The sequence below is a fragment of the Hylobates moloch genome, unplaced genomic scaffold (genome assembly GCF_009828535.3).
Source record: "Hylobates moloch isolate HMO894 unplaced genomic scaffold, HMol_V3 SCAFFOLD_4, whole genome shotgun sequence".
In the NCBI taxonomy this organism is placed as follows: Eukaryota; Metazoa; Chordata; class Mammalia; order Primates; family Hylobatidae; genus Hylobates; species Hylobates moloch.
In genome coordinates, this window is record NW_026652279.1 from 70620686 (window position 1) to 70643134 (window position 22449).

The 22449-nt window shown below is 37.7% G+C and overlaps 1 protein-coding gene across 5 annotated transcripts in view; it reads left to right on the top strand.

The window, feature by feature from the left end:
* The window catches only part of VGLL3 (vestigial like family member 3), a 56976-nt gene that overhangs the window by 13207 nt on the left and 21320 nt on the right, over positions 1-22449 (top strand). For all 5 annotated transcript variants that reach the window (XR_009213365.1, XR_009213364.1, XM_058438184.1 and 2 more), the window contains exon 3: positions 8413-8949. Coding sequence is in view for 3 of the 5 variants with exons in the window: in XM_058438184.1 (XP_058294167.1) it covers positions 8413-8949 (537 nt within the window). In the remaining 2 variants the exon portion in view is untranslated. The remainder of the gene's footprint in view (positions 1-8412; positions 8950-22449) is intronic.

The window sequence follows — 22449 nt, forward strand, 5'->3', positions numbered from 1 at the left end:
AGTTTGCAGGACCCCTTTATCTCAAATCTATTGAACAAGAATCTTCATAGGAAGTTGTGGGAATCACACTTTAACAAGGGCTCTGGGTGATTCCTATCATGAGGAAAAGCTGGCTACGTGTGGGCAGGGCCAGGTGAGCAGTGAGCAGTGACTGGTGGTACCTTCTCAGCAGCACGGGAATGGTTCTGCTCCACTGCAGAAGTACTGGCCACGTGGAATTGCTGGGCCTGATCTTTTCTTAGCTACTTTACCTTTCTTTTCTTCTCTCCCTCCCTCCCTTCTCACCCTCTCTCCTTCCTTCCCTCCCTGTTTGCCTCTTCTCCTCTCCTCTCCTTTTTTTTCTTTCCTTCCTTCTTTATTTTTGTTTTTAATAAATATAAACAACACTAAACAGTGACTATAAAGGAGAAGGTGGATTACAAATAAAATATCCAAGGCCTTGATGGAAATGAATTGAAAAACATACTAGTTATTCGATTAGTAAATATTATGGGCTTACTATGAGAACTGAGACTTAGTCCTTGGAAGCCTATGATGCTTATGTAATAGACTAATGTCCTATTTAACAGGACATGACGAATAATTTTAATAATTTGTAGAGGAAGAAAATAGGAAAACATTAGTGAGTTAGACGGCTTTAATAAATAATTTGATATATCAATAATGAATCCTATTAAGATAATCAGTCCCAGGAGAGTAATAAATATAACGTCTACTTCTTTCGGCACATGGGCATATGCAACCTTGCTATCATTTAAACTGAAAAATCAGAATTAATGTTCCAAATTATTTCTTGGTGTGAGAGTGATAGTCTATAGAATCATATTCACAATAATCTTTAGTGGGATGTTGTGAATGTGCAGAAACCCTACAACACATCAGCATTTTCTCTGCAATTTGCATAACACATTACACAAGGTCCTTTAGCAGATGTTAAATTGTAGCATAGAAAGGGTTAATAAAGGCAATGTTTTCATAACTACTACTAAAGTTTTCTTGGAACTATCTTAAATTTGATCTTCAAATACGTCTCCTGTTTTATTCATTGACATACTCAGCAAACATTTACTAACCCCCTGCTATGTGTTAGGCAATGTGCTAAGTCCTAAAACAGCCCAAGGCTCTACCCTCATGGAGCTGACATTTTAGGATAGAAACAGGAAACAAACAATTGTTACAAAATATGTTATTTTACATAAGGTGATAACAAAAGCCCTGTGTGGCACAGTTATGTCTGAGCAGATAGCTGAAGGAAATAAGAATACGCATCACGTGGTTACCTAGGGGAAAATAATGCTACACAGAAGGGGCAGATAGTACAAAGGCCCTGAAGATGGACTGAGCTTAGAATATTCAATGAGAAGCAAAGGTGCTGGTGTGAGGTGAATGAAATGAAAAGTGATAGGTGGAGAACAGATGTTTTAGAACTTTTTTTTTTGAGACAGAGTTTCGCTCTCGTCACCCAGGCTGGAGTGCAGTGGTGCCATCTCGGCTCACTGCAACCTCCGCCTCCCTGGTTCCAACGATTCTCCTGCCTCAGCCTCCCGAGTAGCTGGGACTACAGCGACCCTCCACCATGCCCAGCTAATTTTTGTATTTTTTTAGTAGAGATGGGGTTTCACCATGTTGGCCAGGCTGGTCTTGAACTCCTGACCTCAGGTGATCCACCTGCCTCGGCCTCCCAAAGTGCTGGGATTACAGACATGAGCCACTGCGCCCCACAGTTTTAGAGCTTTTTACATCAGTTTATCAGAGTATACCAGGAGAACACAGCATGCACTTCAATTTTCATCTCCTATTCTCCCACTAAGTTTACAAATACCATATCTTCTTATGGTGCCTCATTTTTTCTGATGCTCACGACAGTGTGTTTCTATGTGGAAAATCTGAAATAGATATGCATTGAATGATTAAGTGACTGAATTAAATGAACTAATTTCATACCATGTATCTGGAATTAGAAAACAAGAGTCTTTAATAGAAAATTTCTTGGTAATAAGTTATATGAAATCTTTGGGTACAGTTTTTTTATTTATAAAATAAGGGGGTTAAATTGAATAATTGGTAAAAATATTTTCTTCTGTAAAGTTCTGTAATTTCAAAGGTATTATTTGCCTTTCTTAGATCTTTGCCATAATTGTCTCAAGCTGTGAATTAGTCAGATTTAGAGAAATATATAAAACTTGTGTAGGATTTATAGGAGAGCCACAAACGATAATTAAAAATATAGAAAATGTCTTAAAGAAGAGGTTCAATAAAATGAGACTCACATTTTTATTCTCATAAAATGAGAGAGTTGGTGACAATTTAATATTAATTGGCAAAGCCAGACAGGATTGGAAAATGCAGTCTTTGGAGTCCATTTGTTTCAGATTCATGTTCCAGCCTTTACCTTCTGGTTGCAATGTGATCTTGGATTACTAAATTGAAATCTCTTACATCAACTTCCTCAACTGTAATATGTGTTCATTGATACCCATCTTAGAGAGTTATTGTAAAGATTTTTAAATAATGTATATGAATAATTTAGCATAGAGCTTGACTCAAGCTGCTAAGTGAAAGTCAGATGCCCTTTCTCTCTTCCTTAAGTAAGTTTCCACTCGTTTGACACATAGAAAACAAACCCTGAGCCTTTATCCAGGAACACTGTTTTCTGGAACTTTGTGTTTTTGGTACAAAACACAGAGTCTTAGATAATAGTAGATACTAAAGGCTAATGATAATGTTAGTGGCCATGGCAATGATGCTTAGAAAGGAACTGCCGACCACGTATTAAAGGGTCTAGTTTACAGCATAAAGTTACTACAGTGCCACAGAAGTGCTACCATGCTACAAATAAATTTAATAACTGAATCATGTTTGACTTCAGAATATATTTACATGGTGAATCTTTAGACAGAGAATAGTGTGTCAGCTAATAATGGAATAATGGTTATACTTTGAATGTATATCTCCTTGATGAAGCTAGGAAAGTTTTTTTAGGTGTTTTTCAGCTGTAACGCAAACAATGACAGTAAGTATATGTATTTTACTTGGCACAATGTTTTATCAGTTACCTCTAATCCTGCTATATATTCTAATAGGGTTGAAAGAATTTCATTTCTTTCCATTAAGAAAACCTAACTAGCCTGGCGTGGTAGCTCATGCCTGTAATCCCAGCACTTTGGGAGGCCAAGGCGGGCAGATCACCTGAGGTCAGGAGTTCGAGACCAGCCTGGGCAACATTGTGAAATCCCATCTCTACTAAAAACACAAAAAATTAGCCAGGCGTGGTGGCGGCCACCTGTAATCTCAGCTACTTAGGAGACTGAGACAGGAGAATCGCTTGAACCCGGGAGGTGGAGGTTGCAGTGAGTCGAGATTGTGCCACTGTACTCCAGCCTGTGTGACAGAGTGAGATTCTTATCTAAAAAAAAAAAAAATAGAAAACCTAATGAATATGATTGTTCCCTTATCTCCATACAAATATACGTTTATTGATACCCTTCTCCTAGAGTTATTATAAAGATTTTTAAAATAATCTATATGATTAATTTAGCACAGAGTTAAACATTGGCTTCAAATATGTCTATGCACTGATCTTTACAGAAATGAGTCTGTGTGTATCTGTAGAAAAGGGCAGGAATTATGTCAAGCCATAGCAGTGTAGATCACTGACTTAAAACCATACAGAATGCTAATCTTACTGATATGGTGGTTGCAAAGAAAATCATCTGTTGGCTCATTGATATACATAGAGTCTGCTTGGGCAATTCATTCTCATGGGAAAAAGCTCTCAAGATAAATATGAAACCTAAATAGTCAAATGGAGAAAGGAAAAGGAGGGCCTGTCTGATGAGCTGGCTGATACTGGAAATGAACAGAATGTCCATAGGACCAAGACATGGGGAAAAAAGTGAGGCGTGACTAATCTCACCCTGCTGCCCCCAAGGAGTATGGGCCTCTGACATCACCCCTTGAAACTCTCTTTGTAGAGTCACAAGGCCCGTTTTGAGCAACTCTCGAAGAAAGTAACTAGAGGGCAATCTTTGGACATAATGGTAATGCATAATTACTGAATGACAGAAAACACTGGAACACATGTCATTTCACTTCTGTCCCAGCCATTTATTTTTATGGGAAGAACAACAAGAGAATGGCAATGAAATTACAGCAAGAACACTTTAGGTTAAGAATTGAGTAGAATTTTGTTTTTTAACTGGTATTAATAAAAAATGTAAAAATGTTACCTTTTAGCATTTAATAATGATGTTTTAATCAATATCGATTCTAATGTATTTTCTGGAAATTTTTAAGATGACTTAGTTTCTACAACACTTCATTGTCCCATTTTCCGTTTAATTTAGTTTTCATTATTTTCAAAATTAATAAGCTGCATCATTCTTTAAATTTTGAATCCTATCTTAAATTTTTTACTCTGAGATTTTTTTAAATTTTTGGGGGGGGAGTGTGTGTGTGTGTGTGTGTGTGTGTGTGTGTGTTTTTAAGAGACACTTAGAATCAGTGTAAAAAGTATCCCAGCTATTATGAAATTGAAAGAAATACCTGGTATACCATGTTGAACTCTTTCATGTCTTTAAGATATATCTGCAGTCTAAATCAGATAGTGAGATTACTAGGTTTACTTTGAGCAGATTGTGTTAGACAATGTATCGGTATTATCATTTTCTTTTTTGTCTAGAAATAAACTTATGTCTATGTATGTGTGAGTAGTATTTTTAACCCCAAAAGCAAATTGAACCAAAATTATAGTTGGGCATTTTGTATGTGTTAGACTGTCAGTGTCAACATCATCCAAATATTGGTTAACATCATCTGTATATCAGGTAATATTGAATCCAAAGTCAGCATATAGTGTTAATAGCATAAAGTACTGTATTTTCTTCACTAACCTGAAACATAATATTGCATAGAAATAGCCCATGCAGTTTTTCATATGTTTTCTTCATCCAACAAATGTGGCTGTGATTAAGTACTCATAAGCAAAGAATCATGTAATGAAAAAAAATTTACATGTTTTTTCACTTATGAAATAAGCACACTGGTTCTCAGGCATGAAACAAAGCACATCATCTCTTCTTTTGTATCAAGACTTTTTTTCTTTAAACAAGCAAGACACCTAATAGTGATTTTGAAGTATAAACTTCTTCATAAACATATTTTCAATTCAATATTGTTTCAATTGTAAATGCAACAGGTTTTTTTTAAAGGGCTGCATAAATCTTTGCAAACTTTATATTCATCTCAGGAGACATGTTGACTGGGAAAATATTAAGTTCCTTTTAATTTTATTTTTCCCTGGAGCATTTTAAAACTTTGTTCAATCTTTATGGAGTGCATTTTCAAAAATAGATTTCTATTTTCAATAATAATGTCTTCACTAATCATGGTACAGTACTTCATAAATAGACCAATAATATTTTTGATAAATCATTCATTCATTATTCCCATTTGCGCGTGCATATTCAAACTGCATAAGCATCTATAAAATAAGATTGCCTCCATGTACATATAAATGAGACTAAAAGCATACAGAGAAATGGTATATACTCTGTACTTTTGACATCTTAATGGTGGATTTTAATAAGGGGAATTCTATATCTCTGGCACGTACTTGTGGTTGGGGCTCAATAATTTCATAATAGGATTCTCGCCCCTCAGGAGATGGAAGTTAGGAGCAGAATGAAGGCTTTGGTCCCAAAGGTGGGAGTTGTGAGAGCAAAGTGGCAGATGTGTGGTAGCAAGGATGAACTATGTAGAATAAGGAGCCTCTCTAAACTCTGTGTATGGGTTTTAAGCTTTAAACATTGATTGCTTTCATTGTGGGTATGACAGAAATATTTTACAAATGACCATCACCTAAGGCAAATTGAATTTTCTTCTTACAACTTACATGACTTTCCTTCTTGTCATTAATAGTATTTTTCATATGTTGCAAAGAGACGATTGCTAATTCAAGAAAACATAGTTACCTCAATGCCAGTAAGGTTGATTATAGGTGGTATTTTTGGATAGATTGTGATTTTAATGAAGTCATTCAATTAAAAGTTTCCTGAGGTTATTTGAAGATTTGAAGTTTGAAGTTCCATTCTTTGCCTTTTGAAGAACATCGTTTCCTAGATTTCCCCAAGTGTTTCGAGATGATGGAGATGTTGTGAGAGAGGGAATTGACTGTGAATACCTGTGTGACCACAGGATGAATGGGATGAATGGTCATGATCATAGCTCTGGTGCCCAGCTGAAGGGGAAAGAATAGAAGAGCTTGCAGTGCTGCTGCCACAGCCTTTAGGGGAGAGGAAATGTTCAAACACCACAGTAATAGCCTAATTATGTTAACCAAATGATATATGTGGTGGTTGATTGAAGTTTTTTAAGCTTTCCTGGAGGCAAGAAAACTGGCCTGGATATTTATAGTGAAAACATAGGTAACGTCAGAGTTTTGAATATTCTTATTTTAAAATACTTCCTAAGATATCCTCCATTCATACCCTTCATTCAATGGAAAGATCTAGCAAGGTTCTTTTATGTGGAACTCAGTATAAAAATACTCTCTTAAACTTGCATGACTAACATCTTTAGAAAATACCTTCTTCTGTAAATAAAAATAATCCATAGGGCACTTCACAGACTGTTAGCAGTATTAAGCTGTAGATAATTTGAGTTAATGAATTCAAATACTTCATTTCCTTCGAGAAAGAAAGTAAACCATGGAAAGATCAATGGGTCCATATTGGGTGATAAAATGAGATAGGGTAAGACCTAGGATCAAAGCCGGGCTCCTTGGTCTCCCAGCCCATTGCTTGTTCAGTTATACAACACTGTAGGCAACAGGCTACAGGTGGAGGCACTGATCTTTCTACAGACGGATTTGACTATGTCACTTCCTAGTTTAAAACCCTTCAAAGCCCATTGAGACCCTACCACCATAGAATAGAATTTACATTCAGTACCATGGCCAGCAAGTCTACACCCATTTTGGTCCTTATTTCAATAGTCTCAATTTTTCTGTTGCCACCTTCTGCCTACAGAACTCTTTTTGTCTTTCAAACGCTGCTGCTGTCGTGTGTGTGTGTGTGTGTGTGTGTAATATATGACCTTTTCTGATGTGCTGATCCATTTGTCTAAAGCTCTCTTTCCAGGGCTAGCCCCAACTGAGTCAGCTTCCACTTACTTGTCACTCTCTGAGCTGGGTCGGTGCTCTCTGTGCTTCCTGTTGGGAGAATACCTACGGTGTCACCTTGCACATGTCCGTTTTTACTTATCTATCCTTCTGCAGATTGTGACTAAAAATGATGACCATTTGGTCATCCCTGACGCCTATGTCTGATACATAGTAGGTCATGTATAAATATGTTATTATGATTGAGTAGCAAATTGAACTGATGAAGAGTTAGGGGATGGTTTTCATTAGCATTTGTCTCTAAGTGCTATTCTTTGATATTTCCCTCTCCCCAAAATACTTCCTCAAACCCGTGACCTCTACTTGAATTTCCTCCACTCATCATTTCCATAGGATTGTCACCAAATTCGAGATGTTGAGGTTCATAGTTACAACTGTGCCCTCTTGTGGCACTTTATGAAGAGGACCAGCCATTGGCCATTTAGGCCACCTGGCTTCAAAGCCTAGTCCCATTCTTGCCATCTTAAGCCTTGGGCTTCTTCTCTACTGGGATTTTCTCATCATGGGAATAATAACAATAATTACCCCCATAGGCCTGGAATGAAACTCCTATGAGATTATCCATGAAAAGCCCCTGGAAAAATGTTGGGTATTTGATACTGTCATTAAATATTGACCATTTTTATTCTTGGTCTAGAGACTCCCAGATCTCCACAGAAAATAAATAAATAAATAAATAAAATGAGGCTGGAATACACTCTTCTTAGTGGAAAATGAGTGTCAGTGAGTATAAGTAATTGTAATCTCACTTCCATTGTTACCTTTGGCATTAAAATGTTTCATTTAAGTGAAAATTGTATTTGCATTTAGAAGTTGGAAAAGTGATCATTTCCAACTTATATAAACCTCATTTATGGCATAAGCTTTCTTTACCTGTGAAGTGGGTAGATATGACCTCCTCTTAGGCCTGATGGCTGCAAGGTACTCAGAAGGAAATGAAGTTTTTCAATCCCCAAATAGCAAACCTTAGCACAGACTGTGACGGCATAAGCCAAGCAAAGCAAATGGAGGGAGGCTCATTCAACACTTTGGATCTTGCACATGGACCCACTGGCTTACGAGCCCAGAGGCCAGCCTGGTATCAATTCACCCCTGTTTGGGGAGAGTAAGAGTGCATGCTGATTTGACTGCTTGTAAAATATTATCGGACAACTAGAGTGGACAATTAAAGGCAAGTCTATCCCAAAACCGAGTCTTATGTTAATAATGTTTTTTATTTTCTGTCTTCTCAGACAGCTCAGCTCTCTCAAGCCAACGGAATAGTTTCCCAACTTCCTTTTGGACCGGCTCTTACCAGCCCCCACCTGCGCCTTGTTTGGGGGGAGTTCATCCTGACTTCCAGGTCACCGGACCCCCTGGCACCTTTTCTGCGGCTGATCCCAGTCCTTGGCCAGGACACAACCTGCATCAGACTGGCCCAGCCCCTCCCCCTGCTGTGTCTGAGTCCTGGCCTTATCCTTTGACATCTCAGGTGAGCCCATCCTACAGCCATATGCATGACGTGTACATGCGGCACCACCACCCTCATGCCCACGTGCACCACCGCCACCGCCACCGTCATCACCACCATCACCACCCTCCTGCTGGCTCTGCCCTGGATCCGTCCTATGGGCCTCTGCTGATGCCTTCAGTGCATGCGGCCAGGATTCCTGCTCCCCAGTGTGACATCACAAAGACGGAACCGACTACAGTCACCTCTGCTACCTCAGCATGGGCTGGAGCCTTTCATGGAACAGTAGACATAGTGCCAAGCGTGGGATTTGATACAGGTAAGCTGCTGGATTTCTTTCTTTCTATAACAAGATAAAGTTAATTTAAGAAAGGGTGGAAATTTGTTTTGAAATTATTTTTTCTTATCTGTAAAGTTAAACTTTACCGACATGTTTATGGAACCTAGCCATTTTGCAATAATTTCTGCATTCCTGCAGAAACTGGTAGGACTAGCTCATGACATACAGCCTGAGAAAGGCCTCAGAGCTTTTCTCTCATCTCTTAGGCCAGTGGTCTGTTCCTTTGAAATGGAATCTCTGGTACCTTCTGTTTAAAAAGAACTGAGCCCATTATTTAAATCTCCCATGTCTCTGCGCGTTATACCATGTGTCAGGCCTAACAGAATTCAGAAATAGTACACTTCAGTAATTTTTCTTTCTTTCCTTTTTTTGTTAGGCCTTATGTATGACTTACAAAAACTGCTGAAATATAGTCTATAGTGTAGCCTTTTGAACAAGAATTAGGGAACGTATTTTAAAAGAATGATTTTTTTCTTCATTTTCTTCCTCCTCTACCCTCCTCTGCCCTCTGTTCCCTGACTTTACCCTCCTTTGCCTTTCCTTCTTTTCTCTTCCTTATTCCTCCTCCTTTGTTCCTCTCCTCTCTCCCTGTCTCTGATTTAAATAATACAAGACTTAAAAGACTACTATAAAATTTATATTCAACAGATTTAGAAACGAATAGTAAGGAAATGATTTCTTCACAGAGCATTCATCTCCTTTCTGGAATTCACTAGTTCTGAAGGTTCTGTGTTAAATGTCTGAGCTTGATTTTTGGACCAGACTGGTCATATTAATAGTATTCATAGTTCCGAGCTCATGAAATCACAGGCATCAGAGCCCAAAACGACAAATTGATCATTGCATCCCTAGAGTCCAAAGTAGTGGGTCCCAGGTTCTTTTGCTAGAACATTTTGTGGCACGTGGGAACTCTCTTTCCAAAAGCTTAAAGAAATTCTTTCCTTCGTTAGCTTTTCTGCAGTATGGAGAACGCTTAATCATGTGCTGGTTCACAACAAATAATTCCCCAGAGTCATAAATGCTCAGCTTTATTTTACCTCTCCTGTGACATGAGTGGAACATTCTTATTTTGGTTAACTTTTCTCCACTGAGCTTTCCATTGTTGATCATTGCCCCATCTAACCCATTTCAGCTTCCTATTGAGACCGGGTTCAAGCCGCTTTTCTAAACAAAGTGTCAGGGGACTTGGTACTCCCTCTGCAGAAGCGTGTGTGATGGCACAGCCAGCACAGGCTTCCCTTCTTTCTTTGCCACATACTAACAGAATAAAGACAACTTGGGAGACATTTGATGCCTGAGGCCAGATCTTACTAGCATTCCCAATTTGGCAGCTGCCTTCGTGGACAGCAGGTCTCAGGAGGCTCTTCTCTGTTTTATGTGGTACTTATGTGGCAACGGTAACAATGCTCTTAGCAGGCAAAGGGCGTGTTCTTCCCTCTATGAATTCTACCAGTAAGGGGGGAAATGGGTGTGATTATTGCTCTTTCATTTTGATAGCCTACTTTTGTACTTATTCACTTTGGTGTGAGCTTGATTCACTGACTGGTTACAGAATTTCAGCTTGAAATAAACTCATCAAGATGAAAAGCCGTTCTCACACCTTTTGGAAGTAGAAAAGAGGGTTTTTGTTCCCTGGAAATTCTTGAGAGGACCCAGTTGGATATCACTTATAATAATTCTTCATACTTACAGAGCTATGAATGAGCATTTATTACTCACAATATAAGGCATTACCTGGGGTACTTTATATACATATACACACACATACATACACTATTACTTTAAGTTCTTAAACTAAATCTGAGATAGATCTTGTTAGTTTCATTTATGACTAAGAAACCTGAGACTCAGAAAACTACTTGCTTAAATTGCATTGTTATGTGTCCAAGCTGAAGTTTGAACTAAGACGTGTCCCTCTCTAAGGGATTGCTGGGATAACATCTCCTTGTATAAGTAAATCAGATAAAATTAGGTGAATTCGACTATTAAAATGGTTATTAGTGAAAGATGAAGGTTTTCCTATTGCATGTGTGGCGTGCTGCCCTTTGTCAATGTGGGTTTAGGACAGTAATCAAGATTCGTTTCATAAATTTTGACCCAATTGAGAAAACAAAGGAATCATTAAAATAAAGATAAAATTATTAGGATAATCATTGATCAGGCAGAATTGGAGATTCTAGATTAGACTTAATGCCACAATTAGACCTCTACTTCCTTCAGCTAAATTTGGATTCTGGGACATGCAGTTCTGGGGAAAATCTAGACTTCAGAGAAGATTCCCATAGACATCTTCCTTGTTATACAGATTAGAGCTCCATTACTGTGAAGAGACTGATGATTGCTCAGATTTGTCTCTGGAAAACGTAATCTGAGGCCTAACCCTTGTGCAGTTTCCCTACAAAAGGCACAAGCAGGAGGACAATGCACCATCATGTATCGACGCTGGCCCGAAAAAGAGACAGTGGAAGAGGCTGAGCCATATGTGGTCATTTTATTCTGCTAAACTCAGATATAATAACAAATATTACATCTCTCTTTCTTTGGGAGGAGTTAGAGAGGGGTGTTGTAGGTCAATTTTTCTAGGAAACAGACTCTGAGACTCAGATTTGCTTGTAGACAATTTATGGGGTAATGTTCTCAGGGCAACATCTTTGGGGGACAGGAGATTTGGGCAGAAGAAGTCTCATTGTGCTGCCTCGGGTCAAGGGGGTTGGGCTTTTACATTCCTGAATTGACCAGTTAGAAGTTGTGATCTGCTTCTGGGAAGGGGACATGATATTGGGCCAGGTGGGTTTGTTCAGCTGAAGGCAATTCCCAAAGAGAGAAGCAACTGAGAATCAGGAATTGCCAGCAACAGGAGAATAAATGCCTTGGTCCTAAAGGGAGAGGGAGCTGGTTGCACACCACACTGTCCTCTAAAGACAGACAGCAAAGGGGTAGTAGCCACTCTACCACTTTTGCAACTACTTTTAAATGAACGGAAGTTTTTGCAAAGTAGGACCAAGCTAGGAAGGGGTAGTAGAACAGTTGAGAACAGTGAAAGTTGGGTCCCTCTATATAATCTGTGCCACGTTGGCCTGAACGTACAGCCAGAAACAGTGATTTAGCTGAAAACTCAGCATCGATATTGGGTGACTACTGAGCAGCCAAGAGAAGAATCTTCATACAGTCATAAAACTTCTCAAAGTCCAGGTGACCTGGACCATTAAAATATAGGTATTTTCACATCCATTAGGAGATAAATACATTAAACCAACCATTTTGAGAAGAAGTTGGTAAAAATGTGAAATTTTCTTTCTTTCTTTTTTTTTTTTTTTTTTTCCGGAGTCTCGCTCTGTTGCCCAGGCTGGAGTGCAATGGTATGATCGTAGCTTACCACAACCTTCACTTCCTGGGTTCAAGCGATTCTCCTGCTTCAGCCTCCTGAGTAGCTGGGACTACAGGTGCATGCCATCATGCCCTGCTAATGTTTGTATTTTTAGTAGAGACGGGGTTTCACTATGTTGGCCAGGCTGGTCTCAAACGCCTGACCTCATGATCTGCCCACCTTGGCCTCCCAAAGTTCTGGGATTACGGGCGTAAGCCACTTGTGCCCAGCCTAGAAACATTAAATTTTCATTAGTAGAGAAATTATGTCTTAGTGCTTTCAAGCTGTTGTAATAAAATATCATACACTGTGTAGCTTATAAACAACAGAAATCTATTGTCATAGTTTTGAAAGCTGGGAAATCCAACATCAAGGTTCTAAAAGATTTGATGTCTGGTAAGGGCCTGTTTTCTAGATGCCCATCTTTTCATTGTAACCTCATATGGCGAAACGGGCAAAGTAACCTTAAGGATCTCTTTTATAAGCGCAATAATGCCATTCACGAGGGCTCCACCCTCATAACTAATTACCTTCTATGGCTCACTTTCTTATACCATCACCTTGGGGGTGAGGATTTCAACATCTGAATTTATTTGGAGGGGAGTCATAAACATTCAATTCATTGCAAATAGTTTAATAATTTTAGGTACATTTTTTCATTGTATCTACTTAAAGAAATTAAGGAAACCTTGAAATCTAGAAGGTTGAATGTAATATAATGTGTAGTGACAAAAGTTTTATAATATCATGTATGGCATAATCCAGGGGTTAGCAACATTTTTCTGTAAAGAAACGGATAAAAATATTTCATGCTTTGCCATGCCATGCAGGTCTCTGTTACTGCTACCTAATTCTACTCTGCTCATGTGGTAGCATATAAAATGTTTTATATATTCTTCAGTAAAAAAGCATTTTAAATTGTGTTTAGCAGGAGATTGTTTCACTCTGCCTTTCTTATGAACACATTTTTTGGGGGTGTACTTATTAACTTCTCATTTAGCTTTGTTTCTTCCGCATAATAGAAGCCATAGTTTTCAACTTTTATGAATGACTTTCACCTTATATTAAGCTGCGTGTAACCTAGGTTAACAAGGGTAGGTGGGGCCAGAGATAACACCTAGAATAGTACAATGAATAAGGGAGGGTCACAGGATGTGGAGGACTGATTTCAGCTATCTCAGAGTATTATACTGGGCCCCTTTGTGTGTAAGGAAGGGGAGAGTTAAATGTGGAAATATTTGTGATCGTGTACAACATATTACCAGGCATTCACGTGTGAATGCAAGAATATGTCTCCTCTTATCATCCTCAGATTTTTTAGTGATAACATTAAGTAAATTCTGAGATAGTAGTCCTCTTTTAGTGGTCATAATCATTCCAGGCATTTTACTGCAATGTTGTCATTCTTACTTCCTGTTGTTGCCAATAATTTACCTAATGTAAGACATACAATCTTGTACATTCCAGCCAAGTTTAAGTTAATTTTTCAAGTGAAGATTTGTTAATAAGGGCTTTTTACTGAAATTTAAACTTGACTTTCATCATTTCCACTTCATCCACTTTATTTAAATGTACCAAAAGCAAAAGCAGTCATGCTTTGTGGTGTGACTCCCTTATAAACACAAGCTGCTCATGGCATGAGATTGCATTCATCTGTAGATCCACAGATTTATTTTTCTTGGGATCCCTCATGTTATTTTAGCTACCATTTTGTTATAAATATCTATTTTTACTTTGAGGAATGTCACAATAATGCAATATGCAGTACACATAAACAACTTAGAATTGAGGTTATTCATATACTTTTTGCTAGGATACATTTAGGTAACCTAATATTAAACAAACAAAACAGCACCATATGCATATTTATATATATATCACAATTACTTTTGCATAACCTAATATTTCACAGGTCCATGAAATCTAGAGCTTAGAGGGAGTAAACATATGTTGATGTACCTTTTGCCTCTCAAAAAAACACATCCTAATTACTAGCCATTAATTTGCGTAAGTAGCCACCTAATAGTGGATTCTATGAGTGAGTCATTATATGAGCTGGCCCCAAACTGTGATTTTATCCAGATATTAAACACTATCTTGTTCATCTCTCACTTAGCAAGATATCTTTAGATATCAAGTGAAATCAAGATTGTGTGTCACAGACTGGGACAACCCTTTTTTGCCAGACAGAGGAAACAAGTCTACTAGTCTACAAATGACTTGCACAGCGCAGACTGAGAAGTACAGAAAGTTGTTTCTAGTACTCTCTGAAGAGACTTTCATAGCAATAAACTTTACTCTCTAACCTGTGAATGAAGTTCATCTGTTAAGAAAACTGAAAAAAATTGTTTGAGGGTCTCCATTTTGATATTAGATAGGAAGCACTGGGTACTACAGGGGAAGTCAGGAGTAGATAAATGTCCTAATCTACACTTTTCTCTTCATGGACAGCTTGTGCCTGATGATATCATAAAAGCAGAACCACATTAAATGGTATTCCGAATTATTTATGGTTTAAGGCCAGTAAGCTATATTTAAAAACAACATTCTGATTTAATATGAATATTCTGTGAAAGGGACATTATTCACAAGTGACAAAAATTATATTTTAATGGGTTTAAGTTGTAATCATCATTGCTCAAAATTGTTATATAGTATTCACTTTGGAGCAGACTAATTAAACTACTTTAGTGTTTAAGATTATGATAGTTGGCACTACAATGATGCTTTATAATGAAATCTATTAATTAAAAACATAAATATCTTGGTTTTGTTAGGTACAGGCAATACAAAAAACTGGGCGAGAATAGCAAATATACTAGAGAAGCAAATGGAGAGGCAGTTTCTCTCCATGAAAGAGAGATAGATCTATTTACTTCTTACTTTTCCATTCCACCTGTAAATTTGCCAAAACTTACATCTCAAGACCCACGATTTCTTTTAGGTGGTCTGGTGCTAACCCACCTGGGTAAAAATCACTAGTTGCATGAAAGTTCTACAAATAACCTTGCTAAATAACACTTCTTAAAAGTTACTGATATGTTAATTTCATTGGGGTACTAATGTCATTAAAATTATGGGGCTTTATACCCAGTAACATCTACAATACCCAGTTACGTTTACAAAAAGGACTAAAGGAAACCTAGATTTACAACTCAAGACCCTTGAATATTTACTAAATATTATAATGCTCCAATTCCAGGCTTTACAACGAAATGGAGATGAATCATTAGAAAGCCTCAATAATAATAAACAGAATAGTTTGATTTATGTTAAAATATTAAAGCACTGTGATATTTTTCACCCTAAAGATGAGAGGGCATCAAAATATCATGTATTGTAGATGCTCAACTAAAAGTAGTTTCCCTCCTTTTTACTTCACTCCTTCTCAGGGAGCAGACATTAGCCATCTGAATTCTGAGGGCTATGGCATTAGGGATTGATTGAAGCCTTTCCTGACAATATTAGTAATTTGTACAAATGATTTAAAAAATGGTATTAAATATATAATAGGCATAAAAGTTTACTTATAATCATTTGATCTCAGTATGTAGACAGATAAAATGATATTTCTTTTTTTTTTTTTTTTTTTTTTTGAGACAGAGTCTCGCTCTGTCGCCCAGGCTGGAGTGCAGTGGCGCAATCTGGGCTCACTGCAAGCTCCGCCTCCCAGGTTCACGCCATTCTCCTGCCTCAGCCTCCCGAGTAGATGGGACTACAGGCGCCGGCCACCACGCCCGGCTAACTTTTTTTTGTATTTTTAGTAGAGACGGGGTTTCACTGTGGTCTCGATCTCCTGACCTCGTGATCCGCCTGCCTCAGCCTCCCAAAGTGCTGGGATGACAAGCGTGAGCCACCGCACCAGGCCAGATAAAATGACATTTCTATATGGAAGTCAGCCCTAGGACTATATGATTTTTTTCCATCTCATTATTATGGTTCAAAAAAGATTTATAGAATTTTGTATATCTACCTTGAGGGCATTATCTCAGCTAGGATAGTTAGAACATCATAAAGCAATAGGTGCAGATTATTTTTAAAAATACCAGGCAGAATGTTTATGAATAATGGAAACACTTTTTCTGGACTTTGTTGTCATTGTCGAGTTTATGATGATTTGGTAACAATAAAAATTTTTCTAATCAACACCCGATTGCTTCACACTTTCTACAAAACTTTTTCTTTTTCTCTGGCATATGTCATAAGCCTATTTTCCACTGAGGAAAAAAACATCAGAGTTATGTTAAAATATTTACAAACTCTTGATTGGTGTTAGCTGTGTAGGGCACGTGTCCAGAATGACAATTTCATGACCAGAAGGGTAATGGAAACCATCTTTGAGATGCATACGAAACGCCAGGAGATCCCAGCCTGTGAGATCTGCATGAAAAGTAACTGGATGATGAATAAGAGGGGAGAAATGCATTCCAGAGCATTGCCGTCAGTTTCAAGTATTCCAGGCTGGATGCTGCAGGACCTTAACGAAATTCCCCTACTCTCTGAGAGCTGTGTAGCTGTCATGCCCATGGGCTTCTGTGGGCTTTCCTCCATAACATGGTGCCATAATGTCGCAATGCCTAAAGTATGGGGATTTGCCTCAGATTCTTCTCCTACTTGGTAGAAGAGGTGCAGGAACTTTCTAAAGGTGCTATGTTTTAGGATGTGCTTGCATAATAATACAAATAGTTATGTGGTGTAAATTTGAATCATTGTAAAAGGTGTCTTCGTAAGAGAAACTGCTATTTCTCATATATTGCTGGTAGAAAATTAGAGTTTTAGTATTTTAAAGAAGTAGACTGGAAAATGTAGTAGCTAATAATTTTCATAAACTCTGGCTGAGCATTCTTACTCCTATGAGTCTACCTCCCATAAATACAAGCAGCAGCATATGATGTGTGTATAAAAGTGTTTATTGTGACAATGTTTGCAGTAACAAAAAAAATGGAATTGAGCGATTACCATCAAGAGGTGGGATCTATGAGTGAATTGCATTCCATATGGTATTGCTGACTGAAAAAGGAAAGCTCAAGAAAAGCACATATATGTCTTTTTTGGAAAATAATAACAAAAAAGTGTGCATATTTGTCTGTATCGTATGTGCACGTACATATCATTCAATGAAAGCAGAGAAGACTAGTTTGTCAAAATGTGTTTTCTTTTGGGGCTGCAGGTATTGAGGTCACTAATATAAGTTTGAGGAGGAAAGAAGGAGAAGGACTTTAGAAGAAGAATATATATACATATTTATTTATGTACATATTTGTATGTATGCATTGAAAGAGAGAGAGAGGCAGACAGGGAAAAAGAGAAAAGAGATATATTAATTCTATTAGTAATTTATTTCCCCCCTCCCAAATTCACTTAGGGGCTCATAAAAATCCTGGTCAATGTAGGCATCTTTAGTATTTGCAGAGATGTAGAAATTCTGTGCAGATATATGTAGGGAAAAATGGGACTGAAAAACAGATTCTGGACACATATCACCGCTTACTAGCTGCATTATGTTGAGTAAGCCTATAACCCCTCAGCTCCTCCTCTTCCTTAGATGCAAAATGGAGAGGACACTTCCTCCCCGACACAGCTGGGAGGACCCAATGAGCTTGTGTTTTCTAGACGGTGATGCATGATACAGAATGAAAACTCTCATGGTTCTGAATCTGAGATAGGGTTCATTACAACAAAAGATTAATTCACATTGGAGGTTTGAGGCATCCTGAAGAATTGAGGCGCAAGCTGTGAATGCTTCTGTCATTTTTATTTTGTCTGTGTCTGACTTAATTCTTTCCTGTTCTTGAAGATTAGCTGCGATATTTGTTACAGTTAAATTTCCCGATAGTGGTGTTTGCTGATATTGGCCGTGCAGTGAAAACTAGGTGCTTTTGTATTGATTGGGCAGACAATGGAAAAGAAGATAAAAATATTGCGGGGTTAACATCTTCAAGGCATTTTTATACATTTAAACATTTTCCCTATCTAGAATACTCTGCCACGTGGAATGAGAGGGTACTAAAAAAAAAACAAAAACCTATCCCATTATGCTTACGTATTGTTGAGATATTCATCCTTGGCACTCATATAAAACAAAAGAAAATTTTAAGTACAAAAAAGGAAGTTAGACTATGAATTAGGCTCAACAAAACTCCAATAATAAATGCTAATCCTTAAAAGTTGCAAATCTAATCAGTTTTTTATCTTAGCATTAATTTTATGAAGGAGTTTTAAAGCTCACTTTACCATATAAATTACTATGTAAATTGGATAGCATCCCTTGCTATCTCAAGTATTTTCTTTTCTTCTCTTTTTTATTTTTTTGAGAGGGAGTCTTGCTCTGTTGCCCAGGCTGGAGTGCAGTGGCGCAATCTCGGCTTACTGCAAGCTCCACCTCCCAGGTTCACGCCATTCTCCTGCCTCAGCCTCCTGAGTAGCTGAGACTACAGGCGCCCGCCACCACGCCCGGCTAATTTTTTGTATTTTTAGTAAAGTTGGGGTTTCACCATGCTAGCCAGGATGATCTCGATCTCCTGACCTCGTGATCCGCCCGCCTCGGCCTCCCAAAGTGCTGGGATTACAGGCGTGAGCCACTGCGCCAGGCCAAGTATTTTCTTAAAAACTGCAAGCAAGATTAGGCAATGCCATCAGCTTTTAACAGTTTTCTTAAAGAAATTGTCATCAACTAGCTGTGGTTGGAAGGTGGAGACTTTTTCAAAGTAAAACTTGTCTTCCCAAAAGAAACTGATGTGCTCACTCACTATTGAAGGAAGCCATAACTCCCAGGTTGTCCTGATATGACTCTCAGTAGGAAACGACACAAAGCATTGGAAAGCCTGTTTCAGTGGTCAGGTTCTTATCAGCAAATAATACTTTCAGCTTTGCTGTTTCTCATCGATCTTGTAGGGGCGCATCTAAAAGAACAGCTCAAATGAAGATCTGTTTCAGAACTTGTTCCCTGACAATTTTATATCCGTTTTTGAACAGTCTGCAAAGATTACATACAAAAATTCTATATGGCCTGAGGAATTTACAGATACTGTTTATCCCTTTCAGGCTGCCTAACTATTCTTTTCTTGTTCTCTTTATCAATAATATAAGGTTTCACAAACAGTTGTCTGCAGGCAACATGTTCCGAATTTCTTGGCAAAAAGGACTGATGAGAAACAAAATGTGCTAGGTATTTTTTATTTTTGGGTTACAGTCTGATATGCTGGGGACTTAACTTCATAATTTTTTTTAACACAAGTATGTGTTACAGTGTTTATTTTCGTGCCTGGTTTACTTGAGCACTATTTGGTGATGCTTGGCATCTTCATAATCATTGAAGCCCGATTTATGTTTACTTGAATTGGACAGTCTCTTTTGGAAAATGTCAGGGAGGAAGCTTCTGTTCATGTCACATAAAAGTGAGATGAGGCTGGGCACAGTGGTTCACGCCTGTAATCCCAACACTTTGGGAGGCCAAGGTGGGTGGATCACCTGAGGTCAGGAGTTTGAGACCAGCCTGGACAACATGGTGAAATGCCGTCTCTAATAAAAATACAAAAAATTAGCCAGGCGTGGTGGCACACACCTGTAATTCCAGCTACCGGGGGGGCTGAGGCGTGAGAATCGCTTGAACCCAGAAGCAGAGGTTGCAGTGAGCCAAGATCGTGCCACTGCACTCCAGCCTCTAGCCTGGGTGACAGAGTGAGACTTCGTCTCAAAAAAAAAAAAACAAAGAGAGAGAGAGATGAAAAGTTTCTGATGTCAACTCAAGAATTAATATAGATGCAACATATCTCATTCTAATGGAATGCTTTCCAATGTATCTTGCATTAATAGAGAGATTGATTACTTATATCAAATAGGCATTAAAATGCAAGTAGATTTCAGCAGTTTTGAAGCATCTTTAAAAAATTGGAGTAGTAAATGTTATAATTCATACTCCTAGGTATCAAGTTTCCTACGTTGGTGTTATGTCCTTAATTATGTTTTTTTTGGGTAAGAAATGGATCCAGATTAGCTCTTTCTTTGATTGGATTATCTGTTCTCTGGACTGTAAAGCTGTCACTGCATAACCTAGAAACCTCTTTAAGGATGCATGTTTGGCTACATTTGTTATCCAACAGATGTCTGGATAGTTAGAATCTCTTGAGACTATTATAACTTGTGGTTTTGGTTACAATAAGTGATCCAAGCTTTTTTCTTTTTTTTGGTTTTGCTCCTCTCCAGTTCTGGGAGAAAGCCTGTAGAAGAAATTACAAAGAGTATTCCATTTCATTTTCCCCACTCCCTTCTTCCTTTCCTTTATTCTTTGTCTCTGGCTTCAAAGTTTCTTTATATCTGCTTTTGAAATTGAAGTCACTGAATTGGTAAGCAGTGTCTAAATTCCATATTGTTCCATATAGTCCCCAGCTTCTATCACCCAAGAGGTTATTGGCCACATTGACATTCAAACTTTGAGACTGGTAAATTGCCACTATGATAAAAAAAAACTACCTAACTCTATGATTCATATTTTATATATATCCACAAGGTCAGTTTTTAAACAACTGGTTCAGATTTGTAACTTTATATCCTGATGCTTTAAGTACTTGCCAATTTACCCTCCAGCTATGCATTTTAATATGCACATGTCTGAGGAAGTGGATGTCGCTAAAGGCAAAGGCTAGAGATTCTGTGCACAGGAGAGTTTGTGGTTTTTGGAGGGAGGTGGGTACTGATAGAGCAAACAGAATAAAGTGGCTTGCTGTCTGGGTCTGGGAAACACCAGCAAGGAGAAACACCTGGGTGGCTGAACTTTTGTCACCTGCAATGTTTGCCTCAGGTGAGCAGGTGCTGTACTTCTTAAGATAACATAGTGAATTATGGTTTTCTAGTAACATCAGCTTCAGTGGGTTTTACATTTCTGCCCTTACATTTTGACAGGTTCAGACAGTTTTTAACCTCATTGTTTCTGACAGTACTACTACGTGGAGATTTTAAGTGAATTCTAAATGTGTCTGGAGAAAATACCTCTATAAACAGAAAATCTCCTCTGCCAGAAAATTATTATGCTGCCATGCTAGGTATCTTTTGTAATGATTTTAGTGTCCAAGAATTGTAATTATAAGAGAATAATTGCACTTAAAATATCATAATAAATTTAATCTTTGGTCTGGTTTAAGAAAATACATCTTATTTGTGACTACTTTAAAAAGAATTATTGTTTAAAATTTGCATATTAAATATGGAGAGAAGTCATCAAACTGGCAAAAATATTTGTAATACATGGGAAAAAATGCTAGTTTACCTAAAAGTATACTAAATGCTAGTATACAAAAAGCATTTAAAAATCAACTAGAAAATTACTTTTTAAAAAGCATGAACATGTGGCCAGAGTTAAAACACAGAGGAATAAATGCCATAATCACACAATATCCAGCCTCCCTAACAGTGAAAGAAACTCACATTGAAACAATTAGATACTTTTAATCTATAATATTGATTATAAATAGGAAAAATATACAAATATGGGTACAAACTTCCTGAGCACATTTAGTCACCACGATTAAATATGTAAATGTAAATGTTCATATGCTTGGATTCAGCAATTATACACATGTATATTTTTCCAAGAAATTTAACTCCTAAGTATTCACACAAGTAACAGCAACTTTGTACACCCGCGTGTGTGTGTGTGTGTGTGTGTGTATCTAAAAGATGTACATCTATAGAGAATTGGGTAATAGTATACTATAGAATAAATATAGTGCAGCTCTCCAAAAGGATGGGGTCGAGCTACACATACAGACATGAAATGGTTTTCCAAGATAATACTGCTGGTGAAATAGGCAAGTGGTATGTGTATATATGTAGATCGGGTACACTTAGCAAATTGTCTGATGATAGGTGATGTTATGTAGGCTTTTTACTTTCTAAATACTATTTAACTTGATTTTTAAGCAAGAATTCCATGATGTTTTAAGAGTTTTAAAAATGTTTTAAAATGTGGCGCCTATATATTAATCTTGATATTCACCTGAAATAAAATCATAGTTCTCAGATTGAGTAGCCTTCTCTCTTAAATTTTTCTCTTGCAAGTGTTAAGGTCCTACTCCTACACATTTTTTTTGAGATGGAATCTCTTTTGCCCAGGC